This window comes from Crocuta crocuta, unplaced genomic scaffold, assembly GCF_008692635.1.
Source record: "Crocuta crocuta isolate KB4526 unplaced genomic scaffold, BGI_CrCroc_1.0 scaffold243, whole genome shotgun sequence".
Classification (NCBI taxonomy): Eukaryota; Metazoa; Chordata; class Mammalia; order Carnivora; family Hyaenidae; genus Crocuta; species Crocuta crocuta.
The window spans coordinates 4,070,488-4,093,906 of NW_027529596.1; the positions used below are offsets into that span (position 1 = coordinate 4,070,488).

Here is a 23,419-nt window from a genome sequence, read left to right on the forward strand (position 1 = left end):
AGATGCTTTGGGACTTCAGATGAGGGAAGTTTCATTCATGGTTAGCCATGAATGAAAATGAAAGTAAGCACGCATGCTGCAGAAAAAGAAGAAAAGCTGTAACACTGTACTTTAAAAAAAAAATTCCCCTCTTACACGTAAGATAGAGAGTGGCTCTCTCCACTTGGCTGGGTTTTTCAAAATTTGGTTATTGCAGTGAATTCTCTTTTCTCCTAAAGCTGAGCTATTTGTGCTTCGGGCTACTAAGGGGTTAAATGCTATGCTCTAAGTTCAAGGGGAATTAGCCCTGCTCACAGGCTGCTGGTTAGCACAGGCAGGGCTCTGGGCAATATAAAGGCGGGGAAGGCAGCAGCCGGGACACTTGGCTTCCTTTGTGACCGGAGCTACAACAATTATAAAGACACTTGGGCAGTCATGGAATCATCTGACGTTCAGAGGAAAAAAATAGCTGTCATTGGTGGTGGCTTGGTAAGGATCTATTTGGATATATTATTCCTGTTAGTGGTATTGTATTAGTCGTCATTATTCTTAATAATTGTTATAAATCACTTGTACAGATTGTTCATCTTGTTGTGGAACTTTCCTGGTATTTAAAGACACCTACTTTAAATGGGGTATCAGTTTTCATGCGCTCTTTCCTAGGAAAGCTATTTTCTTTCCATTAAGTACAAAGGTGTCTGTTTTCCCTTATCATTTTGGATTAGCATTTCTTGCAAACAGAACACAGAGCACTGGGTGTTATATGGAAACCAACTTGACAATAAACTATTTGTAAAAAAAAAAGTATTAAAATAGATATTAATTCTAAAAAAAAAACAGAACACAGAGCAAATTGAATTTGATTTATTCCCACGTTGGCTATGTTTATAAAACAGATATTAGTGTAAATCGTCATTTTGATCAAGACATTTGCCTCATTTGGTGAATAACTCAGTTTATACTGTCTAATGATAAGAATAAAAGCTGGTGCAAAATTACTTTGTTGGACGTTTGCAAGTTATTTGAGTAATTGAGAAGATCACCTAATTGGTTGCCTGACTTATTTGGCTTGTCCAGTGGAGCACGTAAAGTGAGAGCGAGGGGCTCCCATGTCACCCAGCAAATGAGATGACGTGTGGAGTCGAGTCTTGCCCCACACCTAGAAAATATAGGAGAGCTCTCTCCTCTGCTGCTATTATCTTACCAAAGATAAGTAGGGCTGCCTGAAGTAATCTATATTGTTTTCCTCTCTCAACAGAACTCCTAGATTGGAATAAAAATATCACCATTAGTAAAAGCTTAATCGTTTTGTTTTCACCTTTGCTATAATCATTTGCAGGCTCTTAGCTCAGAAGTATTCACTCATTAATTTGCTCAACAAAAATTTCTTAATTTTTGGCCCAATTTGCACCAGACATTGTTCATGGCTGCATATAGATGAGTACAGTTTATACCACACGCATATTTATATAGCAGGTGCTAATTTTGTCTTTTGGTCTGCCTTCACTGTGATCTTTCCCCAAAGCACGGCGACAGAACATTTCTGGTTCTACATTTCAAAACGCTAAGGGACGTTGTCACATGCCATGGTGGTAAATGCATGTGACATAGGTTGTCATTTTTTTATACTGGGCTTCAGTCCAATTCTTTCCTATCAAAATGTTGAATAAAGTGAGAATTCATATATCCAACAGAGTAGGATTGGGTGCGTGGTATTTGCCAACACTGCGTTGTTTTAGTTACTAGGAAGACAGTGGTGAGCATTCCATGGAGGTGAGGGAGAGCGGAGAAAAAAACAAACACATCCTTTCAGTGAGAGAGAGACCTTGTAAAGAAATGCAAATAGGGCAAGGCTGTAGAACGTCCTCACCGGTGTCCATTTAGAGTGTGGTCAGGGGTGGCCTTGCTGAGGGGCCTGAATGATAGAAGGAAGCAACCATGTGAGGGGCCACAGAAAGCATTCCAGGCAGAGGGAAGGGCTGGAAGGGAAAGGCTGAGGTGTTCAAGGAGCACACAGAGAGGCAGAAGGAGCGAGGCCGCAGATGAGTAGCTCCACAGGAAAGAGATGAGACAGCCAGATCCTCCGGGGTCTTAGAGGGCACGGCAAGGAGACCGGAGTTTACTCTGAGCACAATGGGGAACCACTGGAGGACCTGAGGCAGGAAAGCGAGTTTTGATCTTAAAAGATCCCTCAAGCTGGTGTGAGGAGAAAGCCTGGAAAATTTTAAGACAAGCTAGATCCGCCAAGAGGCTGTTGTGTGTGACGAAGGTGGCAGCAGTGACGCCTCTTAAAATGTCTTTAATCAAAGGGGAGACCAACTATATGATTGCATATATGGTTTTGGAAGGCATAACAATGTGGCTGTCATCCATGCACGTCTCGCTGGATAACATTCAAAGTCTTCATCATGCAGCCGCTCCATTATCTGGGCACATCCGTGTGCTAGAACACAGAAGACTTGTAGTAGAAACAACCGCAGTTCCTCTACAAAGGAATTCTATCCACATTATTGTGCAGCGTCATACCTAGGAATCGTGTTTGATTCCTTTTTTCATTTTACGCAAACCTCCTTTCCTCTTTTGCTTCCCCAGTAAGCCTTGGTGGCTTTCTATCCAAATCGATTTCAACTCTGGCCATTGGTACCACCCCAGTCCAGGCCACCATCAACCCTCACCTGCGTCCTGTGTGACACCCCACCTTCTACTCTCATCCACAGACAGTCCATCCTCCACATCGCAGCCACAATGGTCATTTTATTTTATTTTATTTTATTTTCTGTATTTATTTTATAAGAGAGAGAGAGAAAGCATGAGCAGGGGAAGGGCAGAGGGAGGAGAAGAGAGAGAGAATCCTAAGCAGGCTTTGCACTGTCAGCGTTGAAGTCTGATTCGGTGTTTGAGCTCATGAACTTGTGAATATGACCTGAGCCGAAATCTAGAGTCCGAAGCTTAACTGACTGAGCCACCCGGGCGCCCCCACAATGGTCCTTTTAAAACATAAGTCTGGTAATTATCACTCTTTGCTAATGCCTTCCAATGGTTTCCCGTTGCAAATAAAACAAAATCCAACTCTCTACCAAAGGCCCTACTTGAACTGAGCCTATCTACCAGCCTGGCTTCACCCGTTCCCTGTTTTATGTTTTTAACTATTATCTGTCAGCACCCAAAAATACACACTTCATTTGTTTTGGGTTTTAACCTATTTATTGAATGTCTATTCCAACTAGAATATAAGCATATTTACCAATGTATTCCAGTGGTTATAACCATGCCCCACATTACTTAAGGTTTTTATTTAGTTAGTATTGGATAGACGAATAAATAAGAGGGATGAAAAATTCTCTTAATGCTATGAGCATGAAGAAAATGTGTGACAATGGACGATAGCTTGAATATTGAGCATATTATGAAAAAAGGTATTAAATAAAGCAGTTCAAGGTTAAATTACATCCATACAGGACAAATTAAATTTCTTGCCCATATTCTTTCCTGTGTCTTTTTGTTTACTTTCCCGTTCTCTTCTTGCCCATGGCCCATATTCTAGTACTTTATACTGTCTAACACATTAAAGGCTCTCCCCAGCCCCTAAGGGGGAAAAATGCAACAGAGTTGAGAGCTTTTACTTAGAAGTCCAAAGAATACACTGACTTAGCTGGAGTGTTTTTGTTTTTTTGTTTGTTTTTGGGGTTTCTTTTTGTCCAGTGGTGGCCTTACCTAGTGAAAAGTCACCTTCTAGAATTGTTCTTGCCTTGCTGTAAGTGACCATCTGATCCTGTGATGGACCAATTAATTTCTTTTCTTCAAAGACATGTCAAATCAAAGAGGTCAGAAGGAATCAACAGATCAATGAAGAAACTCTTATGGAAAAACTAAAGATGAAAGAAACAAAGCCCTGATCATAAACTGGTGAAAGTTTTACGAAAACCTTAACCCGAATATTTAGAAAAGTCACCGTATCAACTTAGACATCTTCCTCCTTTTGTGATACACTGCTTCCTACACCCTTCCCCTGCTGATGGGGTTACCTCCTGGCAGGTGAAGTATCAGCCCATAAAGTCCTCTTCCCTCCTGGAAATGTCCACAGGGTTTTGTTTGTCTTTATGATATGGCTGCATTCTGTAAAAGTTATTGATATGCACGGGCTATTTCCCCATTGAAGACATTTAACCTTCTAAATCTTGATATTGTCTTATCTTTGGGTCCTGCTCCCTTCCGTTTTTAAAAGTTATCCAGGGGCACCTGGGTGGCTCAGTCGGTTGAGCATCCGACTTCTGCTCAAGTCATGATCTCATGGTTTGTAGGTTCAAGCCCCGCTGTCGGGCTCTGTGCTGACAGCTAGCTCAGAGCCTGGAGCCTGCTTCAGATACTGTCTCTCCCTGTCTCTCTGCCCCTCCCCTGCTTACGCTCTCTCTCTCTCTCTCTAAAATATATAAAATCATTTTAAAAAATTAAAAATAAATAAATAAAGGTTATCCCAATGCCTTATACTGTCAAACCCACTACAATATTTTGTGTGTATGAGTTTGCTTTCAGAAGAAAGTGAGGAATCACGCACTTACAGGTTGTGGGCAATCAAAGGAAAGGGAAGAATGTTTTCTGTCAGAATGGTGTCATAAAGAATGTCTTTGAAAAAGGATTTGAAAAATAACGTCTACATTTCAGGCTGAAAGGAGATCTAGAGGTGTAGCTTTCCAATTCTAACAAGTTACCCTCAGGGGAAAAAACCACCATAGAAACTTCTTTATTCTGTGTTATAATATATTTTTTTAAGTTTATTTACTTTGAGAGAGACAGAGAGAACACAAGCGAGGGAAGGGCAGAGAGAGAATCCAAAGCAGGCTCCACACTCTTAATGCTGGGGACGATGTGGGGCTCAAACTCACGAACCGTGAGAAACCAAGAGAACCTGAGCCGAAACCAAGAGTCAGATGCTCAACCAACTGAGGCCTCCAGGTGCTCCTGTGTTTTCTCTTTTTACAAAGTGACAAGCCAGCGACGTCAAAAGAAAGTCTACCTAACCCGTCCAGTGTCCTCAAGCTATGTTCATCCTCAGGTCCTTGGCATTCAGAAATGCTGCTTCTGATGACGGTTTTCAGTGGTTGGCAGTATGGTAGAAACACTCCAGCCGAAGGGCACTCTCAGTGATGGCTACAGCTCCTTGAGCCCTCATTTTCTGGGGGAAGCCAGGAGCTGTAGCTGCAAGAACTACTGAGGAGTCCAGGCTCAGCTGTCACCGCTGCCTGTGCCCACCTCTGTAGCACACACTCCAAGGATGTATCGTGGGGTGTCATTGAAGGGTTTCTTCTGTCTCCCCTGCTGACAAGCAACCCCCCTATGCACTGTTTTGTGATTCATTCTCCCTATGTTTGACCCGGCAAAATTCTCCTTGGAAAGGTATTTAGAGGGTAAAGTCTTTCCAAACAACCGAATGAGGAGATTGGCAAATTTTGTGACTTGTCCGTAATCATGCCCTGTCCGCTAGCATTCGAGTCAGGTTAGTGACCTCCGTTGATGAAACGGCCTTAGAAGCAACTTATCCTTCACTCTAGGAGAGGGCGTGTGTCACATCTATAGACATTAGATTCCCTCATGGATTTATAGGTTCAAAGTGACCTCGAGGCTGTATTGGAGTTAGACTGCGTTCCTGTCCTGTGTTCTTAGGATCTTTCCACCTCACCAGTCGCTCGTCACTCAGCTGAATGTGACAGAGCAGCATTTGGTCATGAGGGGAGTGTAATCAGTTGGAAGCCCAGGAAATAAGACAGAATAGCAGATCGCTCCCTCTTTTAACCCTCAAATTTGACTGCCTCATTTTCACACTTCCTTACCCACACATCCTAGCTTTGTTCCCGATCTAGTCTTTACAAAAGCAGAAATCAAATGTCACCTAGAATTTTCAGCTTTGCCAAATATCCTAGACACATATAAACCATCAAGTATCTATAATCTTGGGTCAAGGCCTATGAATAGCCTGGTTTAAGTACACGCTTTTTATTTTTTGCAAATATTAACGAGACAAACCATGTAAAGAACATAATTACCATGAGCCTTTATTCTTATTTTATTAATATGAAAGTAAATAAAACTATTCACTCCACTCTTGATTTCTACTCCCCAGTCACCGAACCCTATATATGAGAAATGCTCATTTCTGCACTAATATCACCTTCTTTTTTTTTTTTCTTTTTAAATGTTTTTATTTATTTCTAGGAGAGAGAGAGAGAGAGACAGCGTGAGCAGGGGAGGGTCAGAGAGAGAGGGAGTCACAGACTGAAACAGGCTCCAGGCTCTGAGCTGGCAGTCAGCACAGAGCCCGACGCGGGGCTCGAACCCACGAACCGCGAGATCATGACCTAAGCGAAAGTCGGACGCTTAACCGACCAAGCCACCCAGGCGCCCCTAATATCACCTTCTTAACATTTAAAAAAAAATGTTTATTCATTTTTGAGAGAGAGAGAGAGAGTGCTCATGAGCCTGGAAGGGGCAGAGAGAGAGGGAAATAGAATCTGAAGCAGGTTCCAGGCTCTGAGCTGTCAGTACTGAGCCTGATGTGGGGTTCAAACCCATGAATCGCAAGATCATGACCTGAGCTAAAGTCGGACACTTAACTGATTGAGCCACCCAGGTGCCCCTGCACCTTCTACCAACAGGAGTGGAGTGGGTTTCTCTGTGGCTGTGGAAGTCATCCTGAATTTGCTCGATGGCTAGGACAAGTTTTGATCTCGCTCTGTGCCTTTCTTCAATCTCTTTTGTAGTTCTCTTTGTTCTCTGATCCCTCTCATCAAATAGGTTTACGATTAGTATTTAGCTGTATCTCTAGTTCTCCAGGACGTAGGACTAACATTTTGAGATTTTTTTTCTTTTTTTTTGCTACCCAGACAAACTCTTCAGGTGCCTCATGATCTACAGTGTTGCCTGTGTAATACAGATTGCTCATTCACCCTTCAGAGTTTGCTTCATTTCCTGCTGTGTGAGCAGTATCTGCAATGGAAGCAATAGCGTTAGACAGCTCAAAGCTTAACTGCCTCAATGTTTAACTGTCTCTTTCTCTTTCCTTGTCATGTGTCCCTAATACTTTCAGACAGTTTGTCCATGATCCGCACGTATATTTATCCATTCAAAAAAAAAAAAAAAAAAAGAACTCCCTCACTCATATGCTGTTGGTGATCTAACCTGATTCTTTTTTCTGGAAGATGGTTTGAAAAACCTCTGTCTCTATCAATAGTCTTAAAAATGTGGGGGAAATTGCAGAAAGCAGCACCAGCCATTTCTTTCTTGAAGCTGGCCTCAGAGAGGTATTGCCTTCAGAGGAGCAACTATCCTTCAACCTAAGAGAGATGAGAAGCAATTAAGAATCGTTAACATGGGGGTGCCTGGGGGACTCTGTTGGTTAAGTGTCCGACTTCAGCTCAGGTCATGATCTCACGGTGTGTGGGTTTGAGCCCTGGGTCGGGCTCTGTGCTGACAGCCAGCTCAGAGCCTGAAGCCTGTTTCAGATTCTGTGTCTCCCTCTTTCTCTGACCTGCCCCTGCTCACGCTATCTCTCTCTCAGAAATAAATAAAACATTAAAAAAAAAAAAAGAATCGTTAACATGGTCTCTCAAAACACCAAGCCTGGGGATATTCTAAACTTGCAACAAAACCTTAAAATAATCTTGTCCCACACATTCTCAGTTTCTTTTACCTGCTTTGTAGCTACTCCAAAAGCAAAACCTGAGAAGATCAGGCAAACTCCTCCGACACTCTAGGCTGTCAATGTCCTCTCCCCAACTCATTTCAGAACCCCTTCTTTCTCTCCTCTCTATCTGCTTTCATTCCCCTGTTATCTTTATTCCTGCCTGGTGCTAAGACCCAGGAGCCAGTGGGGCACCATTTCATTACTGCGATTTCATCAAAGGAAATGAATGAGTGCATTATGATTGTTTATAATTCAAAAAATTGAAATAACTTCAATGTCCAAATATAAGGGCATTGCATACAATGAAATGTAAAGCAACTGTTTTAATATTTTGATCTAAAATATTTTCTGGGGGCTCCTGGGTGGCTTAATTGGCTAAAAGTCAGGCTCTTGGTTTCAGATCAGGTCATGATCTCACGGTTTGTGAATACAAGCCCAGCATCAGGCTCTGTGCTGATGTGCAGAACCTGCTTGGGATTCTCTCTCTCTCTCTCTCTCTCTCTCTCTCTCTGTCCCTCCCCTGCCCATGATCTTTCTCTCTCAAAATAAATAAATAAAAACTTTATAAATAAATAAATTAAATAAATAAGTATTTCTGACATGGAATATAGCCATAGTATACGATTAATTTTTTAAACAAATTCATAAAATATAATCTAAAACATGCTACCATTTTTAAGAGGAATGTATGTTTTATATACATAAAAAATTTTACCACTGGTTCTCCCTGGTGGTAAGATTGTGGGAGATTAGTTTTCTCCTTCATGTTTATGTGTGTTTTCTAATTTTTTTTTGTTTACAAAACGTTGATTTCCTACTATCAGGTATTGTGTTTTGGACTAGAAATAGAAAGAGTGATAAAATATAAGTCTTTCCAATATCATTACTCTGGGCACTTACAGCCTGTGGGAAAGTCAGACAAGAATGTAAATAAATAATTCATTTCATGGGGAGAGATATTAAAAAACATATATTCATACAGATATCTGTGGAATTAGATCCTCCTCTTTTGGAGGAAGAGAGGTATCAAGAAAAATGGCACAGAGAACATGAGTCTTGAAGGAAGGCTAAACATTTTCCAAACATAGAAAGCAGGAAAGGATAGTTCAAGCAAAGGGAGCATTATATTCAAAGGCATGGAAGTATAATGATGCACGGCATATTCAATAAATGAGCAGTGACTTTGGCATCCCTGTGACAGACAGGGAACGGCAACGAAATGAACTGAAAAGAGAGGTTGGGGTCATATGTAAGAATCTTTTAGGTCATGTTGAAAATTTGGGACTTTTTCCTGCAGGCTTGTGAAGAGCCAACAAGGGACTTTACGACAGAAAAATTTATCCTCTAAGTTTTGTTTTAGGAGACACCCAGTCCAGTGTGGAGAATGTTGACTAGGTAGAGACTGGAAGGGAAGATTCTTGGAAAACCATCACAGTAGTCCAGGTGAAAGGTCACGAGGGCCTTGGAAAGAGAATGGAGGGTGTGGGGAGAGGGTCTATTTTTAGAAGGGTTCAATAGGCTCGGTAGGACTTGTTACTTGATTAAATGAATATTGGCAAGTAGAAAGGGGTGTTAAATGTTCTCCAAAGTATCCTGGTTGATTGAACTAGTGGGCAGAGTTGCTATTACCAAAAATATGGAATCCAGAAGGAGGACATCTGACGGTTGAGGGAGGGAACAGGTGGAATTTGAGGCATGTTGAGATGGAGATGCCTGTAAGATCCCTAGGTAGAAAGTGGTCCACTAGACAGACATGAGTTCAGGAGAAGGACCAAGGGTAGAGAAAAAGTCCTAAGAACATTTATAGTAAGTGTGTGGGGCATTCACTTTTTCATCAGAGGAGGAGGAAAATCAAGGCTACTGTTTGGCCTCAAAGACCAAGTCCAGTTGATAAAGGTTGGAGAGTCCAGGGTAAGACTTAAATTATGAAAACATGTGGGGTGCCTGGGTGGCTCAGTCAGTTAAGCGTCCAACTTCAGCTCAGGTCATGATCTCACGGTTCGTGGGTTCAAGCCCCGCGTCGAGCTCTGTCCTAACAGCTAGCTCAGAGCCTGGAGCCTGTTTCAGATTCTGTGTCTCCCTCTCTCTCTGACCCTATCCTGCTCACACTTTCTCTCTCTCTCTCTCTGTCTCTCTCTCTCACAGATATAAAACATTAAAAAGTTAAAAAATATATATGAAAACATTTAACATATGCAATAGCACTCAATTCTAGCAGATGTAATCATTACTAAACAAAGTGTGAAGACATTTTCATGTGCTAATTTCACAGTGAGTGACGTTAACAATCTGGTTCTTTTCATTGTACTGCTATGTTCAAAGACCAAATTCTTGAGAAATCAAAGTATTGTTCAAAGAGTGGGAGGTATATTGGGGCGCCTGGGTGGCTTAGTCGGTTAAGCGTCCGACTTTCGCTTAGGTCATGATCTCGCGGTTCGTGGGTTCGGGCCCCGCGTCCGGCTCTGTGCTGACTGCCAGCTCAGAGCCTGGAGCCGGTTTCAGTCTGTGACTCCCTCTCTCTCTGACCCTCCCCTGCTCACGCTGTCTCTCTCTCTCTCTCTCCTAGAAATAAATAAAACATTAAAAAAAAAAAAAAACAAAGAGTGGGAGGTATAAAGAGTCTTTTCTGTTTGGTGACAAACTCAGGAAGTCTCATGATTCTTAGGGAGAATTTTATGTTTCATTAAGTCAAAAGTAGTCACACCGTTTAACATTACATTATCAGATCAATTTCAAACACATTATAATAAAGAGGCATAAAATGCAAAAAATTTTTATAATCATGATACCCTTTCCAACTAGGGTCAGGATTTATAAATTAAAAGTTACAGTTTTCTAGAACAATCACATGAGAACCCACAGAAACTTGGTGAATCCTCTTGCATAAAAGTGAGACAGCTAAACACCAGAGAAGCATATTTCCGCATTTACATAAAAGAAATTTTCAAACCATATTTTAAAAATTTTTTTTTTTTGAGAGAGAGAGAGAGACAGAGCGTGAGCAGGGGAGGGGCAAAGAGAGAAGGAGACACAGAATCTGAAGCAGGCTCCAAGCAGACTTGGGGCTTGAACTCATGAGCTGAGCCATGAGATCATGACCTCAGCTGGTCAGAGGCTTAACCGACTGAGCCCCCCAGGCTCCCTTCAAACAATGTTTTTAATTAGTAAGTTAGGCATCAATATTATGGGCCAGGGTGGGGCCAAACACATGACTTGTGAAAGAAGAAGTCAGAGGAGACTGGAAAAGAAGGCAGAGAAACAGAAGAACAATGGGTCAATCCATAATTATGTAACCAAGGAATGGCCTCAGAGCTCTCTTTATGTACAAACAAGCTTGACTAGTTGTTATTAAAGCTTTCAACTTGCAAACTATTCTATGGTTAAACAGTTCACTCTTGTGGACTTTAGTGACTCAAAACAGATTAGAGACATTTTATAATGGTCTGCAAACTTGTTAGAACCATCCTTTCTCTGTCAAAACTAAGAACTCACTTCATAGAAAGCCTGCATTGCTCCAAGGTATCCTGCCTCATTTCTTCTCTCCTCTTACTTCCCTCATCTCTAGTTATGCTGAGAAACCAGCTGAGCCTTAACTGGTGGGCTCACAGTGGTGTACATGCATTTTCCTTTCCATTTATATCTTTATGTCTTATTAGCCTTTTTGCCAGTATAACAACTAAAGAAGATGCTGACAGTTCCAATTAAGCACATTTTACAGAATGTGAGAAGGGGAAACAAAGGTAGAATGAAAAAAACCATTTTATTAGCTATGTTACTAATCCTTCTAGTTGAGCTTGTCTAACATCTACTGGTATATCTATATATTTTTTTTTATTTTAGAGAGAGAGTGCGCAAGCTAGAGAAAGGGGCAGAGGGAAAGGGAGAGAGAGATTTTTTTAAAAGGCTTATTTATTTATTTTGAGAGAGAGAGAGAGAGAGTGGGGAAGGGACAGAGAGAGGGAGAGAGAGAATACCAAGCAGGCTCTGAGCTGTCAGCACAGAGCCTGACTTGGGGCTGGATCTCACCAACCATGAGATCATGATCTGAGCTGAAATTCAGTCAGATGCTTAACCCACTGAGTTCCAAGTATTTTTTTTTCTTTTAGTTTTACTTGAATTTTAGTTACACATAATTGGGATTATAATCTTGGTTTCAGAACACACTATGAACACACTGTGGTCTTGCAGAATACTTTTATTTACTTTTCTTCTTGTTTATTATTAATAAAAAGGAGTAGTAACTCAGCTCACATTGCCAATGACATCTATCAACCTCTGTGTTAATTATAAGCACTGCCCTGAATCTTGTGTTTATCATTCACTTGCATATGTATATATATAAGTTCTATGTATATATGATATATTTATCTCATATAAATACACATAAATAAAACACATATATGCTTCCAAAATTTATGTGTATCCATATACCTGTGATTTAGGGTTGTCCTTATTTATCAGAGTATCGTGCAGAATGAAATCATCTGGAGCTTATTCTCTTCACTTATAGTATTACTAAATTCTTTGATTGTGTGAATATGCCATGATTTATTTGTTCACTCCTCTTTGATAGCCATTCAGTCTGTTTCCAGTATTTGCCTGCTTTAGTTATGGAGAGTACTGCTCTGAACATCCTGGCTTGTGCCCCCTGGGCATATGCCTTGAAGAGACATTGCAGATTTATCAGATATGTGAGTATTCAATTTGACAAGATCATTGCTAGTTATGTATAAGAGTTTCCACTGGGCAGCATTCTCTCTAACACATGATTTTTCACGAGCCAAGATTATGTCCAATCCTATTGTGTTGACGTCACCTGATGTTCCAACTCCCCTTGCCCCATGAGGAACCATGTATACACAAGAAATGTTGGGGATCAGGGAGGGATCAATATCTGCCAACCTTAGAAAAGACTGAAGAGGAATATCCACTCCAGGCAGCATCCTCTCCCCAGATCCTGAAACCAATTTGGATCAAAGAGACTTGGTTTTACGTCCTTTCTTGTAGCTGAGTTTCCAGGAGATGGAAGAGAGCATTTCTTGCTTCTGTCTACTCTTAGATCATTTCCCACCTTAGGTTTTCACTGATCTTTAGTCATTTAGATTGTGGTTCATATGTGCTATTTGTCTGACCTGTTTTCCCAATAAGGAATATCCACTTCCAAATTACTTGATCTAGCTTTATTCCAACCTTCCTGACCCTGTGGATCTCCTGACCAATACCCTTCCCAGTCCTGCTCTCCACCATAAAAGGAGCAGTTAGAATTATACACTGGGAAAGAAAGAGAAATTTCTCAACCGTTTGTCTTTTTCTTCAGGGACACTTAGTCCATTTAGGCTTTAATCACCTCTGTAATTGTTTTCTAAATGCCATAGAACAACTTTGCCTTTGGCAGAAATTAATTTTATTCTACTATATTCATTGTAACCTTCCAGATTTCTTTTCCCTAATACAAACTAATCGCTGCTATTGTCCTTACTAGATGTTTTTTAACATGCAAATGAAAGGAATATAGGTAGACTGACAACTTTTCATAAATTGGAAGAGAACAGAGAAGGAAGAGATTTAACATGTTTGTGTTGAACAGAAGTGAATTGCCTGAGGTGAAATCAAAGGAGCTATCTATGGTGGGGGAAAACTAAGAGTTTAAGGCTGTGCTGGAAAGAAGTGAAACGTGATGGAAAAGATACTAAGACACACAGTGCCAGGCACCGAGTCATACTGATAGTTGACACATCTTGACCGCTGTTGAGAAAGTGATGCCGGCAATAGAGAGGAACTCACTTCAGATCGAGGAACTGAAAGGAAAGCAATCAGATTGAGGGATGAAAAGGAGAACAGCTTGTCATGATCTCTTCAGACACATCAAATGCCAGCAAGGAATGTGTTCATAAATTCTGTAGTGGGTACATGGGAAATAAATGGTTTGTATATTTGTTATGACTTTTGTTTAGAGCAGTTTTAGGTTCACAGTAAAATTAAGAGGAAGGTACAGCGATTTCCCAGTATATCCAGCTCCCACACATGATTGGCCTCCCCTGTTACCAGCATCCCTCACAAAATTGGGATATTTGGTAAAATTGATGAACCTACATTGACTCAAAGCCCATAATGTACATTGCCGTACATTCTGTGGGTTTGGACAAATGCATAATGACATGTATTTGCCATTAGGGTATCGTATAGGGTGTTTTCAATGTCTTAAAAAATTCTATTCATCCCCCACCCCAACCCTGGCATATTTATTTTAACAAAATAATAGAACAGGGATTCTTGGTTGGCTGTGGGTTTGGACAAATGTATAATGACATGTATTTGCCATTAGGGTATCGTATAGGATGTTTTCAATGTCTTAAAAAATTCTATTCATCCCCCACCCCAACCCTGGCATATTTATTTTAACAAAATAATAGAACAGGGATTCTTGGTTGGCTGTGGGTTTGGACAAATGTATAATGACATGTATTTGCCATTAGGGTATCGTATAGGATGTTTTCAATGTCTTAAAAAATTCTATTCATCCCCCACCCCAACCCTGGCATATTTATTTTAACAAAATAATAGAACAGGGATTCTTGGTTGGCTGTGGGTTTGGACAAATGTATAATGACATGTATTTGCCATTAGGGTATCGTATAGGATGTTTTCAATGTCTTAAAAAATTCTATTCATCCCCCACCCCAACCCTGGCATATTTATTTTAACAAAATAATAGAACAGGGATTCTTGGTTGGCTGTGGGTTTGGACAAATGTATAATGACATGTATTTGCCATTAGGGTATCGTATAGGATGTTTTCAATGTCTTAAAAAATTCTATTCATCCCCCACCCCAACCCTGGCATATTTATTTTAACAAAATAATAGAACAGGGATTCTTGGTTGGCTGTGGGTTTGGACAAATGTATAATGACATGTATTTGCCATTAGGGTATCGTATAGGATGTTTTCAATGTCTTAAAAAATTCTATTCATCCCCCACCCCAACCCTGGCATATTTATTTTAACAAAATAATAGAACAGGGATTCTTGGTTGGCCTTCCAGAATATTAAATATGTGAACTGCTTCGCAAAAAATTAAATTTGAAAGCCTTCTGCACACTTAATGATTAAATAGGAGCGAACTTTTGAAAGATAACCATCATCGGTCTACAGAAATCGAATGATATGAAGGAAGTTTGGTGGCCACAGTATCAATGAATGGTGACAGGAACCCAAGCTTGAACCCTTGGATTGTTTAAAACAAAAACAAAACAAAACAAAACAAAAAAACAAATATCGGTGCTTAGATGTGAAGGTGCCTTGGAGCGGAGGAGGAAACACTGGTGTGGAAGGGATAGAAGGTGAGGACTCGCATTGACCTGTGCCTGCTCCTGGGCTGACAGGCCCTGAGCCCTGAGCCGGTGCACAGCTCTCTCTTTAGCTCCCACATCCACCAGGGAGCTGCTGAGAACCTTCGAGTCCTCCCACCTCTGGGCTTCTGGAGGGCCCTCTCCAAGATGGGCTCCCATCTAGCTCTGTGATTCCTCTCTCCAACTTCTCACGGCTACCTTTTCCAGAATTTCCTCTGAATTCCAGTTTTATGGTAAGCAAAATTTCCAGCGTTTTCACTTTACTTGCTGGCTCTCCCCTGAAACTCCTGGCTTTAACGTAAACTTTGCAGCCTTCTCCCACATCTCAGGTATGTCTGGATGGGGAGTTGGCATGGTACCCTTACTCTACGCTGCAACTTCTGGACTTGTAAGCTTCCGTGTTATTTGCAAGCCCTCTGAGGTTTGTGTCATCTACTTATACTCCATTCTGTTGTCATCAATCAACCTCTGAGTCACTTCCCCCGAGTACTGAGGACTCCAGCACTTTCATATCATCTTTTTTCTAGATCCCAGCCCCACCATTCACCCCGAAGGACTATCAACATTCACATAGTGGACCCATGCAGTTCCCTAGCCCCTTAATCCTTGAACTGCATGCTTCTAGTTTCTTCAATCTCCACCATACTTCAGCCTCCAGGTCCCATGATCCATGTTGGACTTGACCCTTGTCATCCCACAGAACGGCTCCATCTAAGATAATAGAGTCAGGCCTTGGACTCTGAATAAAAACCTTCTAACTCCCTCACAGAGTTGCCTCTGCTACATCTCCTCCTCACAGGGACCTCCTACTTCTCCCTGTTTGGAAGTCTTCCACTGCTTTCCTTCCATTTCATCCAACTTGGTTGTTACTGGCCATCAGTCCAAACAAAACCTTCAAGTTCTTTCTTTCCATCCCATCCAAATGGCCCAATCCCACCCTTGCTTGGTTCCAATGGGTTTCTTCCTCTGCACAGTTCAGTGTTGCAAGAAAAAATACACCCTAACCTCACATCTTGGTGCCAGTATAAATTCACAGTCTTCGTCTTCAACTGTATCTTCAATGGTATTCAGACACACTTCTAATTGATTGATAAAGCGCTCATGTTCTGGAACCAGGCTGGATCCATTTGAATCTCCACACCAACTTCAGCACTCGTTAGTTGTGTAAACTTAGGTGAGCCACTTCACTTCTCTGTACCTCAATTTCTGTACCCATGAGACAAGATAACAGCAGTACCTCCTTCACATTGCTGAAGTGCAGAATAAAAAGTAGGGCAGTAATCATGGCGATCACTTCATGGGCACTGTCCATCATCGGTATTGTTTTCTAAATCAGATTTGTTTCATTCTCTCTAGTAGTTACTTTTAATGTTTATCATGTGCCTCTTCTACTTAGAACCCTTCTCCTTCAGTTTCATTTTTTCTCCTAGAAGTCATACCCTATCCCACTCCACACCCTTAATTTGGCTTGAGCCTCCTTCCTCTATACTCTCACAGCTGTACTTCCTCCACCATATTCTTGATTACCTTGTGTTATAATTGACTGTAATCCCCTGAGGAGCCTGGGTATATCTTGCTCTCTGTTGTATCCTTAGCACCTAGCACAGGGCTGGCACATGGAGAAAAAAAAAAAAAATATATATATATATGTAATATTAGAAAAAAATGAAGACCTAGATGGGACTGTGAACTCCCTGAGGGCAGCTATTTTCTCTGGATCACTTTTAATACCAGCAAGGAATACGTATATTGTAATACTTCGGAATCAATAAGTATTTTTCAAATAATAATTTTTCTGTATCTTTTGAGAGTTGTTTTTAAATTTCCAAGAGGATTCCTACTCTTTATCACCTTGCTTCTTCTCTACATGTCAAAATAGTCTCCTCCTTCAAAGCTCAAGTCAAAAATAATGTTTTCCAGGAAGTTCTTTACCAATCCCTTTGTTCTGGTTATCTATTGCTATGTAACAAACCATTCCAAAGCTTAATGGCCTAAAACAATACTCTATTACCATGTCTCACAGTTCTGTGGATGGTCTGTCATATGGCTGCAGTCATCGAGGGCTTGACCAAGCCAAATATCCAAGATGGCGCCCTCCCACGGTAGGCAGTTGGTATGAGCCGTTGGTGAGTAGAGAGCTCAGCTTACATGATCACTGGCTTCCAGAAGGCAAGAAGCAAAGCTTCCAGGCCACGTAAAGACTGTCTGGAAACATCTGAAGTGTCACATCCACTGCATTTTATTGATTAGGGTTATCACAGGCCGTCCTGGATTCAAGGAAGTGGAGAAAGGAACCCCATCTTCTGATGAAGCAGTGTCAAGGTCATAATTATAGAACAGCTTGTAGGATGGGAGATACTGTTATGGCCATCTTTTAAAAATACAATTTGCTACATCCTTCAAGGCAAAATTTATCCATTTCTTGTATGATTTCTACGCATTTATTTTTTTTTACCATTTATTTCCACCTCTGGACCCAGAATTATTTTGCTAGGAAAGGTCTCTCAACCTATAGCATGCAAAATATTGGGTAAGTGGACTAAAATTATATGACCCAAACATATACAGTAGACCCAAGAACAACAGAGTTCGAACTGTGTGGGTCTACTTATATGTTGATTTTTCAATAAATATGCAGTACGGTACTATAAATATATTTTCTCTTTTTTATGATTTTCGTAATAACATTTTCTTTTCTCTAGCTTACTTTTTATGTAAGAATACAGTATATAATATACATAACAAACAAAATTTGTGTTAGTATGTTATTGGTAAGGCTTCGAGCCAACAGTAGGCTATTACTAGTTAAGTTCTCAGGGAGTCAAAAGTTATAGGTGGATTTTTGACAATGCAGGGGGTCTGCACTCCTAACCTCCATATTGTTTCAAGATCAATTATAATTATTCTTGAGGTAAGTGTAAATGCTCTGTGATTAAATTCACTATTTACATTTTTAACCAACCTATATTAGATATTTAAAGAACGCTGGGAATCTGTAAAATTTGTATGTAAAAAGTGGACCTTCATACTCAAAAGTGGTTTACTAAGCATTGATTGGTGTATATGTTTGTCTCTTCTTAACCGAATTAGGTGTTACTGCACCCAAGGACTTAGCTTGATAACCTTTAGATCTCTCAAGTTTAGTAGCTTAAATCATACATGATAACTGCTCAGCAAAGTTTGGCTTGGTTTGGTTCCAAATTTTATTTAAAAATGTAAGCTCTACCTTTCATTTATACAATCAACAAATATTGATCAGGTACTTATTCTGCTACAAACAAAATGGTAGAGGCTAGGGATGACATGGTGAGCAAAACCAGTTTGCAGCCCAGTGGGGTAGACAGATATTGACCACACAATCGCCCTAAAGATATAAACTTTCAATTATGATAAGCTTTTTTAGTTTCTGTGAGCTGCCAAACCAAGTGCCTTAAAGAACAGACTTTTGTTGCCTTACAAGCCTGGAGGCTAGAAGTCCAAGATCAAAGTTTCAGCAGATTGGTTCCAGGTCTGTCTCCCGGGCTTGCAGATGACCAGCTTCTCCGCATGTCTCTTAATATCATCTTCCCTCTCTATGTGTGTCGGTGTTCAAATTCCTCTTTTAAAGGACACCAGTCATGTTGGATTAGGGCCCATCCCTAATGACTTCATTTTAACTTAATTGCGTCTGTAAATACCCCATCTTCAAATAAGTCACATTCTCAGACCCAGGGTTAGGACTGCAGCATATGATTTTGGGGGTGCACAATTCAATTCTCAACATTTTTCAAAGGAAAAGTCTGTAGCACCGTGAGAACTTCTAAGAAGGGGGTTGAGGTAGTTGGAAGGAGGAAAGCTTCCTCAAGGAAGTGAAGCCAAATGGAATCCTGAGGATGAATGGGGTTTACCAAGTAAAGAGGGAAAGGAAAAAGGTTCTTAGCCATGGATATAGTATGTGCTGAATTCTCTGGTGGCAGAAAGAGCATGGTGCATACAAAAAGTTGAAAGAAGGCTATATGATCTGCATAGTTTTCAAATATTATGGAGAAAATTTGAGGCCAAAAATGTAGTCATTTTTCTCTAGAGAGGCTTATATTTGCTTTTATCTGGTGGCTGTGGTTAACAGCAATCTTGAATGAACGTGATCCAGTCAGGACTAGGAATGATTCCTTGGCAGTCCACTGTCTCTTTGATCATTTACTCATTTCCAGTTTACCTGACTTCCAGGGCGTACCCATTTAGGGTCCTGACTCAGAGCCTATGGATTTATTAAACCCTCCTGAATCAGGGTTGCTGTCCTGAATTCCGGATTTTATCTGTCCAGCTTCATGGATAATAAACTCTGCTGAAGTTCGCAGCATGTCCTGCAGTCAGTAGATACCCTCAGATATGGCTCCAAACATCAAGTTCATTCCTGTGTTTCCTTTACCTCATAGCAGAAGAGTGAGTTCAAATAACCCATTTCACCGTTACATCAAATGGCTGCTTGCAAAGAACAGGTTGGCAAGCCAGATGAATGCTGGTAGAATGACAGAAAGTCTGACATTGGTCAAGATAATGACCATGGTGACATGACAGAAGCTTAAGGCTAGAAACGAAGAGATAGGTAAAGAAATATTAGATAGAACTGGCAGAGCTTGGGATGGACTGGATACAGAGAATGAGGGAGAGAGAGGTCCCAGGGGTGACCCTTAGGTTTCTAATTTGAGTAACTAGACGGATGAGATATCACTCATCTACATAGGAATATGTGGAGAGAATTGAGACAATGCAGAGCAAGCATCGCAAGTTTCAGTTTGGAGCCATTGATTCTGAGGTGTTTGGAGACATATAGGAGCCTACAGCAATGAAACATTGTATGCGTGAGCTCAAGAAAGAGATCTGGGTAAGAAATGAAAGTCCTCGAATCCCCAAGGGTGTGGATGATGCACTAGGCTGGAGGCTTGAGAAACTCCAATGTTTGTCTTTCTTTGCAAGGGTGAAAGAGAGAAAGAGGGATGTCCAGAGACGTATAAAGAAAACCAGAAAACAAAGGAAGGTTAATATTTCAAGAAGGGAAGTTAGTTAACAGCATTCAGTGTTGCTGAAGATCCTGGTGTGATAGTTGAATATGGATGATCTTGCCTAATATAAGTTGTTAGCAATGAGGTGGTAAACAAATCGCTATAACCTAAATAAAACTGTCAGGAGGCAACGCTATAAAGTATTGAGAAGACAACACAAAAAATTCTCCATAATCTCAGAGTAGGAAAACATTTCTTAAACAAAATACCAAATGCGTTAATAATAATATCTAGGTGACTGTGTTAAAATAAAGAACTCCTTTTTAAAAGTCACTGTAGAGTCTCACATCTGCAATGGATAGAATGATATGTCAGCCATAGTTCAATAATAAAAAAAAATTCTGTAAAGATATTATGAAGTTTAAAAAGGAAGCCGTAGAACGTAAGAAGACATTTGCAATATTTGAAAATGATGAAGACTGTGTACTCAGATCAATGTAAGATTACTCAAGTAATCTAAAGAAGAAAAGACAGATAAACCAAGCAGGCACTTTATGGAAGAGATCCAAACAGCCAGTCAGCATATGAAAAAGATTTTGACCTTTTTAGCAGTCTGTCATATGCAAATCAAAACCACACGCTTTCCTATCTTACCCATTCACCATAAGATTTAAAAGTTTGAGAACATCAAATACTGGCAAAGATAGACTGTCACAAACTGCTGTTGACAAAACACATTGGTACAAAATTTCGAAACAGTTTGACATATTAAAGGTGAAGATACATAAACCTTTGATCGAGGATTTCACTTTTGTGTATAAAATCCTGGAAAAAATGTATGCACCTCTGTACCAGAATACATGTACAAAAATGTTCTTTACAGCATTGTTAATAATATTCCTGGGCCAACCCATCATTTCACAGTGTGCACACTTATCAAATCATTATGCTGTGTATATTAAATTTATACAATATTATATGTCAAATATATCTCAATAAAACTGGATAAAAATAGGGGCGCGTGGGTGGCTCAGTCAGTTAAGCACATGACTCTTAATTTCAGCTCAGGTCATGATCTCACAGTTTTGTGAGTTCGAGCCCCACTTTGGGCTCTGAGCTGATAGTGCAGAGCTTGCTTGAGAGTGTTCCTCTCTCTCTCTCTTCCTCTCCCCTGCTCTCGCTCTCTCTTTCTCAAAAATAAATAATAAATTAAAAAAATTGAAAAAAAAAAAAACTGGGAAAAAATGTTCCCAGAGCAGAAATAGCTCAAACATCCTTCAATAGTAGAACAGCTGAATAATAATCTGTGAGATCTTCATGCAATGAAGAATCATACAGTAATGAAAGTAGATGACCTGGAATTTATGTGCGGCCTTATAGAGGAAACTCAGAAACGTTATGTTGAGTTAAAGAAGAAAAGATACACAATTGTGATTCTAATTATGCGATTCAAATGCAGACAAAATTAAACTCTACTGCCGAGGGATATATATTTAAGTAATCAAACTGTAAGGAAGCAAGGATGGGTTATTACAAAACTCAGAATAGTATTTGCTCATAGGTGAAGGTTTGGGGATCTTAACTGGAGAGGGGGTGGGGGAGCTCTGCATGGTTGGAGGTGACATTCTGGCTTGGACCAGAGTGATGGTTATCGGGATGTTTGCTTTCTAACTATTCTGTAAACTGTACACGTTTTAAGATCTTTCTGTATGAAAGGTATATCTCACTATAAAAATGCTAAAAAAGAAAACCACCAAAGCTACCTCTTGAAATGATACCGTTTAATGCTGAGTTAATCCGATCAGTTTTTGCAAATGGTGCTTTCTGGTAGTGACAATAAATCAGCGTGACAGCCAAGGCTGGTACAAATACAATCACACGTGCTGTTGCATTTTGCCAGTAAAAATTCCCTATATTTGTCACGTCAGATAAAAATATGAAAAACATTGCTTTGATTCCTAGGTTGGATCGTTAAATGCCTGCTTCCTTGCAAAGAGGAATTTCCAGGTTGATATATATGAAGCTAGAGAAGGTAAGACAATACTGAAAATTGTGAGGTGTGGTTCTTATTCTCTGACCTCTTTCTCTTTACATTTAAAAAAGAATTTTTTTTAGAAAGAGGAACTAGTTTTTTTTTAAACCTCAACTATCTAAATTTAATTTAATACAAAATCACTACGGTTAGTGTTTTCTTTTAAAGGAGTTAACAGGGTCTTTTAACTTGGTCTTGACTGCACCATTTACTCGGGTGCTGTCTGCTCACCCTGCCCGACAATAATAATGAGCTATGTGTAATACGGAGTCTACTTCCGATGTCTTAGATCTCCGAGTGGCTAAAACTGCACGTGGAAGAAGTATTAACTTGGCCCTTTCTTATAGAGGACGGCAAGCCTTGCACGCCATTGGCCTGGAAGATCAGGTACCTTGTTAATGTATTTTCCTTGTAAAAGATAATACCTGCTGTTTTCCAACAATTGCATGCTCTTGATTTCCTCCTGGCTCAAGGCATCACTTAATGCCAAGAGCTTTGCATGGAAACTCATTCTACAAAGGTTTTCAAACTTCTAAATTTGGCAGGAGGGTGAACATCTGACCCTTGAGGCAGCCCGGAGGTGGGGGGCCGTGATGAGGGCAGGGGGACCCTGTGACTCCCCCTGATGACCTCTTCCGACATTGGGTTTGCAATCTAATGGTGGGCCTCAGCCTACAGGAAGTGTGGCCCGAGTTGCATCCAGAATGACAGGAGGTCTGCAAACCCCACTCTTTTGACCACACAAGTCCATAACCTCTTATCCACAATTCTGTACTCCAAAGAGCAGAAAACGTCTCATCACCGATTCAGCAGCAAACTTGACCTGATGGGAGGCTTTTCATGGCCTTTTAAACAACTCGTTTAGTGTGAATGTGTTTTGCTACAGATATTGGGCTCAGTTGTGGAGTGATGCCTCAGATCCACTGGGTGTTATGTGATATCCACATACGCACAAGATTGCCTACCTAAAAGGTGAAACCTTCCAAATCCTGAAACTGATGTGCCCTCAAGGGTTAGGATAAGGATTGTGGGTCCTCATCTGGCCTCAGTGTTGCTGAAGTTCTCACTGTCTAGCGTGTAGCTTGGAACTATGAACAGAAGTAATGTATTTTTCTGCTAGTACTTTCGGTAACAAAGCGCCTTTGAAACGATCATATACGTGCTCGCTTCGGCAGCACATATACTGAAATGATCATATAAGTCAGTACGGATGCCACTTCCATTTCCAGTTTCCTTAGATGTGTGTGTGTGGGGGGGAACACCTTGCATGGGATTTTGGGAGTCCTGGGTTTCACTCCTCACCCATTGCTCTGTTTTCTGATCATAAGAAAATTACTCAACCTCTCTGACACTGACCCATTTTCCTTAATTGTCATATATGATTCAGACCAGATAAA

At 40.5% G+C, this 23,419-nt stretch overlaps 1 protein-coding gene across 1 annotated transcript in view; it reads left to right on the forward strand.

Annotated features, from left to right (window-relative positions):
* The first annotated feature begins 399 nt into the window (after positions 1-399).
* Positions 400-23,419, forward strand: part of KMO (kynurenine 3-monooxygenase) — a 56,884-nt gene continuing 33,864 nt past the window's right edge. Inside the window, 3 exon segments of the mRNA XM_077761802.1 lie at positions 400-468; positions 21,953-22,022; positions 22,312-22,409. Of these exon segments, the coding sequence (XP_077617928.1) occupies positions 415-468; positions 21,953-22,022; positions 22,312-22,409 (222 nt within the window). The 5' untranslated portion in view covers positions 400-414.